Source organism: Xylocopa sonorina, chromosome 13 (assembly GCF_050948175.1).
Source record: "Xylocopa sonorina isolate GNS202 chromosome 13, iyXylSono1_principal, whole genome shotgun sequence".
Classification (NCBI taxonomy): domain Eukaryota; kingdom Metazoa; phylum Arthropoda; class Insecta; order Hymenoptera; family Apidae; genus Xylocopa; species Xylocopa sonorina.
In genome coordinates this window covers 7,102,026-7,114,900 of record NC_135205.1, presented here as the reverse complement: position 1 = coordinate 7,114,900, position 12,875 = coordinate 7,102,026, and the positions used below count along the sequence as shown (strand labels likewise).

General features: G+C 39.7%; 1 protein-coding gene across 1 annotated transcript in view; it reads left to right on the top strand.

Annotated features, from left to right (window-relative positions):
* Positions 1–5,495: 5,495 nt before the first annotated feature.
* LOC143430091 (tRNA dimethylallyltransferase) overlaps positions 5,496–12,875 on the top strand; it is a 53,160-nt gene continuing 45,780 nt past the window's right edge. The window contains exon 1 of the mRNA XM_076906067.1: positions 5,496–5,717. Within this exon, the coding sequence (XP_076762182.1) occupies positions 5,538–5,717 (180 nt within the window). The 5' untranslated portion in view covers positions 5,496–5,537. The remainder of the gene's footprint in view (positions 5,718–12,875) is intronic.

The window sequence follows — 12,875 nt, the reverse complement described above, 5'->3', positions numbered from 1 at the left end:
TTCGCGCGTCGCGTTCAAATCGACGCACGCGTACCACAGAGACTTAGCCGCTTTAAACCGAAGGGGTAAGGGGGGTTGGGGGTGGCGTCGTTGGAATTTCGTCTCGATTCCCGCGACATTCGATGGCACAGGCTTTTGTAGGTATAATCGCGACGCGTTACAAGGGGTAAAGAAATAAAGGGAACGATGGGAAACAGAGAAACGTAAAGTGTAAAGTGTTCGGGGGGGGGGGGGGGGGGGACCGTGTACGTTCCAACCGTGTTAGAAAATAAAATCACGCTTCAGAAGGAAACGCTTAGGGAGATAGAAAACGATTATTTTGTCCTTCCTTCGGGAAGATGGAAAATGTTTCACGGCGATTTTTCTATTAACGCAAGATTCGAGTCCCGCGACGATGATAGATACAAAGTTCGTAACAGAAAGCGGGTAGACGTAATCGTAGGGATTGCTGCTAATTACCTATTACTCTATTATCGACTATATCGAGCAATACTGTTAACAATTATTTAACGATTAACGGTAATAACGATTGTACTACTCACTTGTAACTATACTATACGATAATAATATATATGTAGATTTAATATGTAATATTATATAATATATTATATTATATTATACACTCATACGTTAATCCACATACGCATATGTAGAAAAACATATACTATATAACCGTTTACCCGTAAAATAATATAATATATTATTGATAATATTAATATTAATTATCAATGGGTAATGTTATTCGGTGAGGTATCCGAGTGTGAGGGTGCCAATTTTCCACCGTGACGCTTTTGTGGATTTAACTACGTACACGTATAATATGTATTATAAGATTCGTGATCGGCCGATCTCGCGGATAATAGACGAAGTTTACCGGACCCACCTCCTAATTAAAAATAAATAAACGAAAAAAAAAGAAAATAAAAGAAGAGTTCACTTGTACCTATACCTCGAACGATCGTTTAAATAAGTAGCTACGATTTCACGATTTTACTGAGAACGATCGCGATTATCGTTCCCCGACAACTACCGCGTTCCATCGTATCGTATCGTATCGTATCGTACCGTATCGACTATGGTTTCTTCTTCATTTCCTTCTTAATTTCTCGATCGCTTGGCTCTCGAGGCTGGAAGTTGTCGGGGAATCGTCGAAACCTAAGAATCACCCTCGTACAACTACGTAACATTGACCTTATGCATACGCAAACATACGTACGCCTGTTTACGCAGGGAAACAAGAAGAAAACGGAAGGGAACGAAGAAACTAACGATAAGTCTAGCGCCAACGCAGCGAATAAAGACACGTTTACAGCTAAAACTACGAAGGGTTGCGTCTGCACGCGCTTAATATCCGTATGCCCTACACATAACATTACTAGATAGAAGATAATGAAATGAAAAAAGTAAATATTTATTCCAGAAGTTAAATAGTAATATTAGAAGTAATATTTATATCTCTATATTTACTATTTGCATATTATATTACGATGTAACGCTCCCGCCATTTCTGTGGGACGGACGGCTGGATTTTATACAGAAAGATGCAACAAAAAGTAGCAAAAAAAATGAAAAAAATGAAAGGAAAGAATGAGGAATGCGAAGAAATATGATAGGTGGATACGAAAAAATTGCTTACTTGTACGAAATTATATTGCGGGCAAAGGGATGAAGAGAGCGAGAGTGCGCGAGAGAGTGAGGGAGAAATAGCAGAAAAGCAAATTAAGAATAGGAACAAATAATAGGTTTTGTACTTAAATTTAAAAAGAAATTGAAAAAATCGTCCACGCACCTAACACGCTTCATTTTCATTTGTTATTTCGAGTCTCTTGTTACTTGGCGGGGATAACGAGCGCGAAAGTATCATCAAACGCGGATAAAATTGTTCCTTTCTCGACAGATTTACAAGTCCAGTTTTCAGCGTGTTGGTGGTTGACGATCGTTTTTTGTCAAGTCGTAAAAAAGAGATCGTGCTCGATAGCTAGGCGTTAAATAATTAAGTTGTGTACAACGGCAATGTAAGTTTTGAGTGATACGGATGCTAGAAAGTTTTATTTTTGTTTCTTTAGTGGTTAGCTGCGACAGATTAGACGAAACGAATGTCTTCGATATTTCATTTTTTTTTCAGGAAAAAGGGTCAGATAGTTCCTTGACGTTTATATTTCGAATTATCTTATTATACGAATAAAGCTATTATCATTTACCCGAAACGATCATTCTTATTCCACCCTTGATCGCCCGCCGATATATTACGTTACTGTTGTTTAAAGACTCTAATCAATATCGTTCGTAGTCGTTAACTTCATACTTCTTATCGCAAGCAACAGAAACATATTCGAAAGTTTCGTTATCACACGAAACAGTGAACAGATAAGGGGACGCTTCCACCCTTTGAGAATTTAGTAAGAGCAATGCGTCTGGTTACGCGATAAAGAGGAATGCCACGACCGAGCTTATGTTAAGAACCAAAAAGAAAGGAAAGAAAAACCAAGAAACCCGTTAAAAAAAAAAGGAAGGGAAAAAAATAGTCGATATAATCAAATTCCAGTCATCTGCTTCATTTCACTTGTACCGAAAATCATGTTGTAGCTGATTAACGGTATGGTCGACGACCGACACCAGTTTTACGAGCCTTTATTTCGCTCGTTGAATTAATTCAGCGTCATAAAGAGGAAGATAATGGCGGGGAAGGATACATCCGAAACTGAGAAAGAACGAGACCCTGCGAGAAGGCAAGCGTAAGTAAAAGCAGAAATTTAACGAGAAACTCATCGCGGTCGCGGCGGCGTTACACGGACCCGGACGAACGGAAACTCACCATTCTACCGATCAGATACGCTCTTCCTCCTTTTTCTCAACTCTCTTTGCAACCGTGCACCTCTTAAGTCGAACTCCGTCCTTCGACTTTGTTTTTTCTGTCTTCTCAGTTTTTGCTGCCTCCGCTTTTTAATCCGCTACTTTTATTACCTTTTTACTTTGTTGCTGCTCTCCTCGTCATTCATCACTCTTCGTTTCCCTTCTTTATCTTCAGGTTTTCGCTACGCGTTCTCGTTTCCTGTGGAAAGTTCCCGTGCAGTTGCGTCAATAGAGTATTTCGACCGGGCCAGCCGCCGCGATTAGGCGACTAAATGTGAGAATTATGAAAAGCAGAGGCACCGTACGCGGCATCCGCACGGCCAATAAAGCGAATGATATATAACCGGTCCCCGAAATACCACGCGTAGTCGAGGATAGTTGGAGGAAAAACGACCGAATGCGTAACCCTTGGGAAACCTTTATCAGGTGTAAAATTAATGACAAGGAAACTTTGTAGACGATATTCAAATTTTGATTATTTTCTCCATTTTCTAGTGGAGTGCTAAAGCACACGCTTAGGTAATGTTGTAAGTCACACAGGCCGATTGGTACCGATTTTTAAGCCTCGTACGAACGTTTCGTATAGGAACCCAATGGAACCAATCGTTATCTCCAAAGTGGTTAATCTATGTCCGATAGATTAAAAGCTATCGCTTCCACTTCAAGTAGCTCTATGAAACGTTTAATTCGAATTAAAAGACCTGACCCTGATTCTCATATATTTCGAACAGTCACTTTTAGGAATGAAATTTTCCGTTCCCTATTTATAGCCATTTGTTATACCATCGTATTAGTTTCTCGTACGCATTTGTTAGCACACGTGTTTTAATATTGGTACACATGTTCCGGCTGCGAGCTATGTGGAGTTGTCTAACGAGCTTTTAATCCAAACTAATAGCGTATACTGACATCTCAATTTAAAAATTATCCGTAATTTCTGGTGATCAGGTAAAATTTCTTCTTGACGATGCTATCCTTTTTTGCTCTTGAAGTTTGATGAAGCCCTTACGCAATAAAAATGTATCGACCAATCAGTGAATGTCTTCGCTTCGATTTGCGGAAATATTTAAAACGTGATCAATGTACTTTCTTATTTGACCTACCTAGAAACAGTGGATATTTCTAGACCATTGAATTTAGAAATCTGTTGGTGATACATACATATAATAACTTAATTATTGATAATCAGTCGTTGATATGTAGATCTAATCGATCGTATTATCAGTCAGCTGTACAAATTCAAATACATTTCTATCTTTTTATCTCGAAAGTGTATGATATAACGGGACAAGTGCTTAAACGATATCATTGTTTAATTAAAGAAAATCAACGATTCCTTTTACATATTTAATTAGATCGTTCCAAACGGATGAAAAGCAGCTGTAGTAAATAAAATGATCGCGTAATACATATGTTGCTGGCGCCTGATCAAATTATACAGTGACAGTTATCTATTTGTAGATATATGCAACCCGCGTTCCTGGTGTTCTGGCTATATTTGCAACGTATTGTAATTCGCATTGATAATTTAAAATAACTTAAACCAGTTTCGAACTTCTGAAATTTGAAACGATACAATTTATACCGAATTACATGGCACCGTTTCCTAATTTTTAGGGGCGTACAACAAATGGTGGATCCTAAGGCAGGTGGGTAACGATGCATTGCATGTTTCTTTGTAATCATCTCTTTATAGTGAGAGAATGAAATACGTCTGTTATTGGATTCGTCATGTATGTTATGCGTAATCAGTTAAATTTGCATTATTACGGAACATGGTTTTATACGTGCGTTGCAGTGTACTTGTTAGTCGCGTTTATAATTACTTACTAGATTAAAACGTTGCGTAACATTATATTATATAATAGCAGGAAAGGAAGGGAGTATACTTGCATTTGGACTGGTACATCGTGTCTGTCTACAAGAAATTATAACTTTTCCGTGTTTACTACTTATATAACGTGCAAATGATAATATATCGTCGGTTTAATATTCTTCAATTAAACTAATTACTCTTACTATTTGTTAAAAATAGTTTACATTTGCATTTGAAGAGAGTTCAAATATCATTAGTATTAATGTATTACTACTATTAGTAGCAACTGCTCGTAAACAAAAGAAATTAAAGCTAATTTGATTTTTTGCATAGACGCGAGTCAAGTCTTCGTACGCTCATTATTAATAAGCGAGCTTGCCCGATTTTTGCACCAAGGCCTGCAGTTGGTGACTGTTTGACCATGGATGTAGAAAATAAATCTTCAGTCCGGCCAAGATGTAGTAGTACTATTATTGTGATACGATACTAAAAATAATACTGTAGTGAGAACGTAGTAACATTGTAATAACGTTAGCCAAAACTTGAAGTGGCACCACGGTGTAAAATACGATGAAAGTAATTCGTATAATATTAAAAATTCAAGGAAACTTGAACGATATGCTACGCGCGGTTAGAATAAAATTAGGTATCGTTCTATCGCTGCCTTACAATTTTTGTCTAATGACTCCTTCGCTACACTTTGCAATTCAGCTGGCTTTCTTCAGCCCTGTATCAGAAGAAATCAGAGTGTTAATAATGATGAGCGAAATATTTATTTGAAAAGGCAAAGCTTGCCACGACAAGTGCGTACATTTAAAATGAACCGCCTGTGTGGTTTACACGGCTGGATCGACGGAACGAGAAGCACATGCGGACCGAGTTTGCGCACGCGCAGTTTCAATCAGCGATGAATGATTGTGAAGTGGTCGACATGTCGCGTGTGCCAGTTTTAGCGATTTTGGGTTCCACAGGATGCGGAAAATCACGTCTCGGTATCGAATTGGCTCAGAGATTTTCCGGAGAAATTATTTCAGCCGACAGTATGCAGGTAAGCGAGAAAATAATCGTTTTCTGCGTCACGTTCTACGTCGTAGTGTTTGGAGGTTATGTATCTGTGCGAACATTGTTTATTACCGGTGGCTTTTGCTCGAATACAATTTTCGAGCCGATTAATGCGTTTAATACTAAAAGAGAAGTTTATTGATGTTAAAATATATGTTTCTCGTTGAAGCGGTCGGATAGGTTAAAATGTAGGCATCCTGAATTTCGTTCCATTTACGTTTAGATGTGTTTGTTTTAACACGAGGGTCTACAATCTAGCATTTTAGATTTCATAACTATCTGTAACATTTATGAATTTTTGTTGTTACTAAGTACGATATAGTAAAATTGTCATTATACAGGTTACGATCTGATACAATGAAGCTTTCAGCGATGAATGAAAATCATTGTCTGAAACGAGCACGTAGTCACGAGACTAATCCATCCTGCACTGTCTGCGACCCCAGTTTCCTATTATCCTTCGTGTCGTTCGGATTCAGCTGTGTCACAAAGGCTAGCTTCCTTGACGGTCGTAAATTTCAGCGTACGCGGCCACATTTGGAGCAGAGCCGGAGTTAATCGTTCTAATTGTCTTACTCTTTCATGTACGTGTATAAAGTAATCACGAGGGACGTTTAATTACATGTCTGTGACGTACAGGCCGGCGCCGAAATTTCGTCGAAAATGACGTGTTCGTAATTATCTTTCGACCGTCTTGTGGCTCGCCTTTGGTGGTGTCTCATTATTGTTTCAATCCAAAACTATTCGTCCGAGACTCAATATAATTTCGAGTAAAATTGCTAGAATTGATAGTATGGAATAATTTGAGACCGACAATTACGTCGGTTACGAACAATTTTGAGAGCTATTCTTGTGAATACAAAGCAATTGAGACGAAGCGTTGAGCGTCCACTTAATAATCGTTGTGAATGTCCCTTTAAGATAATACATGCAATGAGAGAAATTAAAATGTCGGTGCTTTTTTAAGCAACGTCCCCAAGTCCATGTATCAGTTGCAAGGAATTGGTTAAGTGGTTCCCAGGAACCCCTTCGTGCAAAGAATTTATCAGACAGATAAATTAAGTTATGTAAAGTGTTTTTACCAATTGGCGCATTATTTCACATTACGACTTCCGCATTAACCAACAGATCGTCGTTATCTCGTACTTTATTAATATATTCGAATGCATTTTACTATTTCTTGCGCAGTAACTACAAGTTGAAGCTTGTAATTAATATTTGTAAAACTTCTCATCGTGCAAGATGATTAGGTAGTATTTGTAACGTTTTAAATTTAACCGATGATATTAATTCCATTGCTCTAGAAAGCCATGGGAGAAAATTGTGTAAATGCAAATTAGTAAGACTGGTACGATAGCCGCTCCAAAGTAAGTGGATCGAATTAAACTTTGTCCTCTTGGGAGTGTGCATTAGACTGGAGGATCGTGAGACTTCCGGTCCTTTTTGGGCGCTCGAATTAATAATGGGACTGCTGCCTTCTCCTTTCCCACTACTCGAAAGCGAAAACCGCTCGAACATCCTCGATTCACTAATTTTCATCGGTCTTCCCTTTGTTTTTTTTACATTCTTGTTTCATCGACGATCAATTTTCCGGGGAAGAAATTGTTTTTCGACAATGGTACACTGTTAAACATTGCGCGCATGTGACATAATGCGGGCGCAATAGTCCATTAAGTCTGGAGCCTCCTTAGCATAACGTAATAATCTTTTAATCGAGCACCAGCATGAAATGTATTATTGTTTAGATGCCTCACTGAATGAGGAAGTCATTTACGTTAACGACTGTGTATCTACTTTGTTCAATGTTTATCTCCTCTTCAATTAAATCTAATTACTAATTTAATGGGTCTCAGGGAGGGAGGGACAAACCATGTACACTTCATCTCTTATTCCGTATTCTTATTTTTAACCAATTTTTTAAGCAGAATCCTCCCCCACGTATAGCGGTTCGATTAAGATTAATTAGTCGGACAAAACATATAATTTAGTTTGATAAAAAAAATTGTACTCGATAGTATCTAGGCGATAAGAAACTCTCCTGGTAGAGGGAAAAGGAGAGGAAGAGAGGGGGAGAGGATCGTTTTCCGTGTAGAATCTAAAGGTGAATAATTTTTGAAGGACAGCGAACAGAAGTTTGTTCTGGTTGGCTGGCTCTCAGGGACGAATCGATGGAACGTTGCGCGACGCGGAGAAGTCGATGAACCGTGCGTGTTCAGGCTGCTCAGAGTCCCACCGGTATGTCTCCAGCGAGTATGTACTTGGCCCACTGAATCTTAATATCGTCGTGTTTGGCCGCGTTGGAATCCGAGCTAGTACGGATGGGGAAACGCCGAACGGAGGCGTTCATTTTCAGTAGGGACAACTCGATCGTTGCTAGAAAGTTTTCCTTGGCCATCGATCACGCATCGCTCCGATCAAAACTGCTCCCAGCGTTGGAACGTGGTCGATCGGAGCCACATAGGGAGTAGAAAAGGATAACTCGAAATCACTGAAAATCCTTGTCGTAAACTGATAAAAGATAGTCATAGCTAATGGTTATTTGAACGTTTGAGTTATTAGTTAATTACTTAGTTAGAAGCAAACGGAGGAATCAGCATAAGTATCGAAATGATTTTACATGGAAATTGATTAGACTGGTTATTAGCTGGCTACAGTGGAACTGATCGTCTCTGTTCTCTACTTTGTCCGTGAGTTCTCTGTTTCTCACCGTGACTTCGTTAAAACTTTCACACGCGAGCTAACTTCATTCAGATTTTCTCGTTGATAGAGAGCTAACGTTCCATCGACTTAAAGCGTTCGTAGCTAGGGAGTGAATGAAACGGTGGAATCAAACCATCAAGTTGGGCTGCAATTTGTACAATAATTTTCATCTAAAACGTTGAGGGAAGGAAGGAATACAGTTTAAACACTAGTTTAATGGGCGTTCGCATTAAATACATTTACATAGAAATTATTAATTCGTGCTCAAAATTTGTGCAAGAACATTACACGTTCAACTTGGTAGTTTAATACTTTTGTCACGCGATTCTACAGGTTTTAGACGTTTCGTAGTTTAGCATAATCCGAATCAATGATCCACGTGCATTCGACGAACGTTAAACTGAACTTTCCCGAAAGGTAAAACTTGTTCGAACTACATTTTATTTCACACCGCACACAGAATGATCTTCCCCTAGTAACCTAGCCAATCAAACCAATAGCTTACTCATTCTTACGTCAATCTTCATGAACAATCGGTTCACAATTTGTTTCGTGGAAACGAGACCGTTTCATTTGTGTATGCGTCATGGTGGTTGCTGCGGAGCCTTAATTCGTAGCTCGAGACGACAAAAGGCACCCGTGTAATTTCGGATCTGTTAGACTCGTGAGATAGATCGGAACAGTGGGTCACGACGAGCAATGCGGGTTAGAATCAATCTACTCGACGTTGGATATTTCAAATTCGATGTACTACCGATTGCGGTTACAATAAAGTCAAGTTTAAATATTCATCGTAGTTGATCCGTCGTATTTTTAATTGCCGACCGTCTGACCTGTAATTATTTGGAGCGTTTTAAGTAGGATTCAATTCAGTTGCGCAAAATGAGTTGTGCGTTATAAGGAATGTTAAAAGTTATGCATAGTAATTCCGTGATAATATTAATCTTATGTAAATGTAACTTAATGTAACTGTCTTTAAATGACGGCTGATAGAAATTGAGGCAATTTTCTAAGAACAGAGTGTAGCAATCTAACTGCTTTAATGGCCAGCAGATAGAATCTACGCTTCAAATAACCGTGTCGATGGTCAAGAAATTTCCGACTGGTTTTTTTTTCTTCTTCTCTCTTTTTTTTTTTAGACCAGCGTTGGTCTACAGCTTTTGTTGATACTTTATCACGACGGTGACCCGTGGAAGGCAACGGATCATGGTCCTTGAATTCAAAATAGTTTTCGGCCGTTTCGACCGGAGAAACGTCTGCGTGCCACGCATGAAAAACTTCCGTTCTTGTCCGGGAGAGAATAGCGCTCGGTATTACGGGAAGCGGAATTTCTCGCGTATAAAACCACCGATTGAATCTTCTAACTTTAGTTCAAGGATTTCGATGAAGCTGCCTTCTCGTTCGCGATCGAGTTTCCCGGGTTCTCGACTTCCGCTTACATCGGCACGTACGATTTTCGTGTACCGAAACGTGTCGGAACGTCGAACTGTTCCCGAGTTATTAAAGATAGAAAAATCATTTTTCTCACTTCTGCTCGTCGGTTTCGAGAGATTGACAGACGACTCGAGAAGCTTCCATTGTTCGAGCAAGGAAGCGGGGAATTTGATCGGTCTTTTCGCGTAAAATTGTTTCGTATTCAGCTTGAAGTTAGTTTGAATGCGATGGCTAATAAATAATTCACGCTTAAGCGGTCGATTCGTTACGGCCAGGACTTACTGCGGGTAATCGCGGCTGGTTTGTTATGAACGATATGAAAATTGCGGTAAAAATCGTGAGCTACAGCTGGTCACGTACGTAGAAGGCACTTGACCAACCGGTTTTAAATCCACCAGGCGATGACGTGAAATTTACGAGGCCCCCTTGTCGACGCAGCCCTTGAGGAGAGACTCGCACCGAGGTTTCATTACTTAGCTTGCCGTGCTACATTTGCTGCTATGCCAGCGAAAATTATTTCATTCTCCTCTTCTTCCTGCTAACAGAAATCCCCTTTTCCTTCGAATCCAGCCAATAGCAACCTGTATTTTAGGCTTGTATCGAATAAAATTATCAACCGATCGAAGGGGGCTAACAATGGGGGTGGCTTACAGACCGCACAACTTTGCGGTTCCTCGCTCCCTTCTAATTTTCAATCCTGCCTAGTCTTCTTCGCGAGTCGTTTGTAATTTTCCGTTCTCCATCATTTCTCGTTCTTCTTTCATTGCCAGATCACTTTATACACGCGTTACCACAAGCAAGGAGTTTCGTTAAGCAATTCTGTTTAGACGCGAATTAATATATTCCGCTAAGAACAAAAATGATCACTTAAATCCCTTTAAACCGTAAGACGAGATCGTATAGCGTTATGCGAGTGCTATCATAATCTTGGCGTAATAACCCATGTAATTTTTACTGTTCCGAGCACATGGCGTGTAGTTGAACATTTTCTGTATTTTTACATCCGTAACGGTACACTGGGTCTACGTTTAGTCCGCTACGAGCAGTCTTTATAACCGTCGTTTGGCGACGGTCGACTTTTTTTTTTTTATCTGTTTCCCTCCTACAAAGCGCTCTACCAAAAATACAAAGCGTCCGTGACTTCTTCCACGAAGAGGAGCATATGTAATCTCGAAGGCGTTGAGCAATAAGAAGTCGTTTTGGTCGTTCGTGACAATTGGAAATGTACTTAAGAGATGATTAAATATAAGAAAATTTCTCCCAAGTTTCGCAAGCGTTTCTAAAGCGAGTGGAAATTTTACGGTTGGCTAAAAGTATCGAGAGCCATCGTAATTGAGTATTTAACTAAACTTTCTTCGAGTTTGTTGAATCAAGATTGCGTAAACTCGATCCGAGTGAGCATTACTATTGTTTACTGGCCCAATCAGGCGTTGTATACTCTTTGTTGCGTCTGTACGTCTTAATTCCAGCGTAAAAGTGTCGCTCTGTTTGCACAGCTGATTCAATGGATTTTGTAATTCCTTCTTTCGAACGCGTAGTACCGCGATACTGGATTGAAGAAACGATCATTTTTACCGTGCAATAATAACAGTAATAATAATTAATAATGATAACGGGCAATAGATGTTAAAATATTTTCAAGGTTTCCTCTATTAATCACATGCAATCGCAAAGCAACTCAGCGGGGTGCGTCACACGTTCGTTGATCATGGTCCTCGAGTAGAGTTTATTATACCTCTGTGATTAATGTACTCGACGATGCATTCCCTGCAATTGTGTGAGTAATGGCTTATCGTAGTCGATTATGGCTGTTATATAATCTGCGGTAGATTACGCGTTTACATAATTTAGCGATTATTCATAAGTATTCGGAAACGTGACAATTTTTATCTGTTTTTTTTTCCTTTTTTTCTCGGTAAAGTCGTCAACTATTTAACGACGATTTCGAAGATCGTTATCGTAGTACGATGAGCGGGCGGGATTAAACTTCAAGCGAAATTGTTTTCGGTTGGATTATTTCTGTTGGCTAAAAGAAAACAGTACAAAGATACATAGGGGCGGGGTGCGTAATGAAAGTTTTTCTGGATCGCATCTACGTGGGCGAGTACGGTTTGACAGACTAATAACAGAAATACGCGGAGGTTCCACGGGTCGTCGAACCTTAAAGCCGGCGAAGCACACAGGCTTTTTCGGCTTGGTATACTTAAATTCGTGACTAACGCGCTTCGAGAGGGACTCGAATGAATGGGATTCGCAATAACGTTACCGAGTTAACGCGCGATGTCTCGACCTTCGCAGGTGTCATATTTTTATTTTCGTATAAACGGTGTCCGATCGAAAACGAGCAAAGTCTGTGTAGGTACGATCTTTTGTTCGCAGCGGTAAGCCCGGCGTCTACAAGAAAAATGCGCGCTCGAAGGTTATCACGGCACTTATCACCTTACAATATATTAAATGCAGAGTCGAGGTAAAACTACACGTTCGTGCTCTTTCCCAACATCATTTACGAACATTTGCGCAGCCCTTCAACGATACTTATCTTATCTGTAACTGCGTACGGTTATCGGAATAGTGGAGTCGTTGTTAGTTTTGCAATGGAATTAACGATATTATTTTTTTTTTTTTCTTAAGTCATCGAGAGCCTTCCTAGTCGGGAGTTTCAGGGTTTTTCGATCGTACGACGATAAAACGCGACAGTATTCCGGGAGATTTTTTCAGATTTTCACTCCTTTTTCAGGTGAAATGCCCGCGCAGGTGGGAGAAACGCGAAGTGAAATGTTGCGTAAAACAATAAATCATCCACGGTTTATATAATAACTGGTTTCTTTTGGTAAATGTTCACTGTCGAGCGTGATACGTAATCTGTTATTGGCGGGAGTAAATCGAAGCGCATCGATAGAGACATCGATAAAGATAGGAACGTGTCTCGCGAGCCGTGGTTTCTCGAGGGTCTTGTTATCTTTTTAATTGGACTTTTTCCAAGATCGATGGAAATAGTCGGGCAGATAAA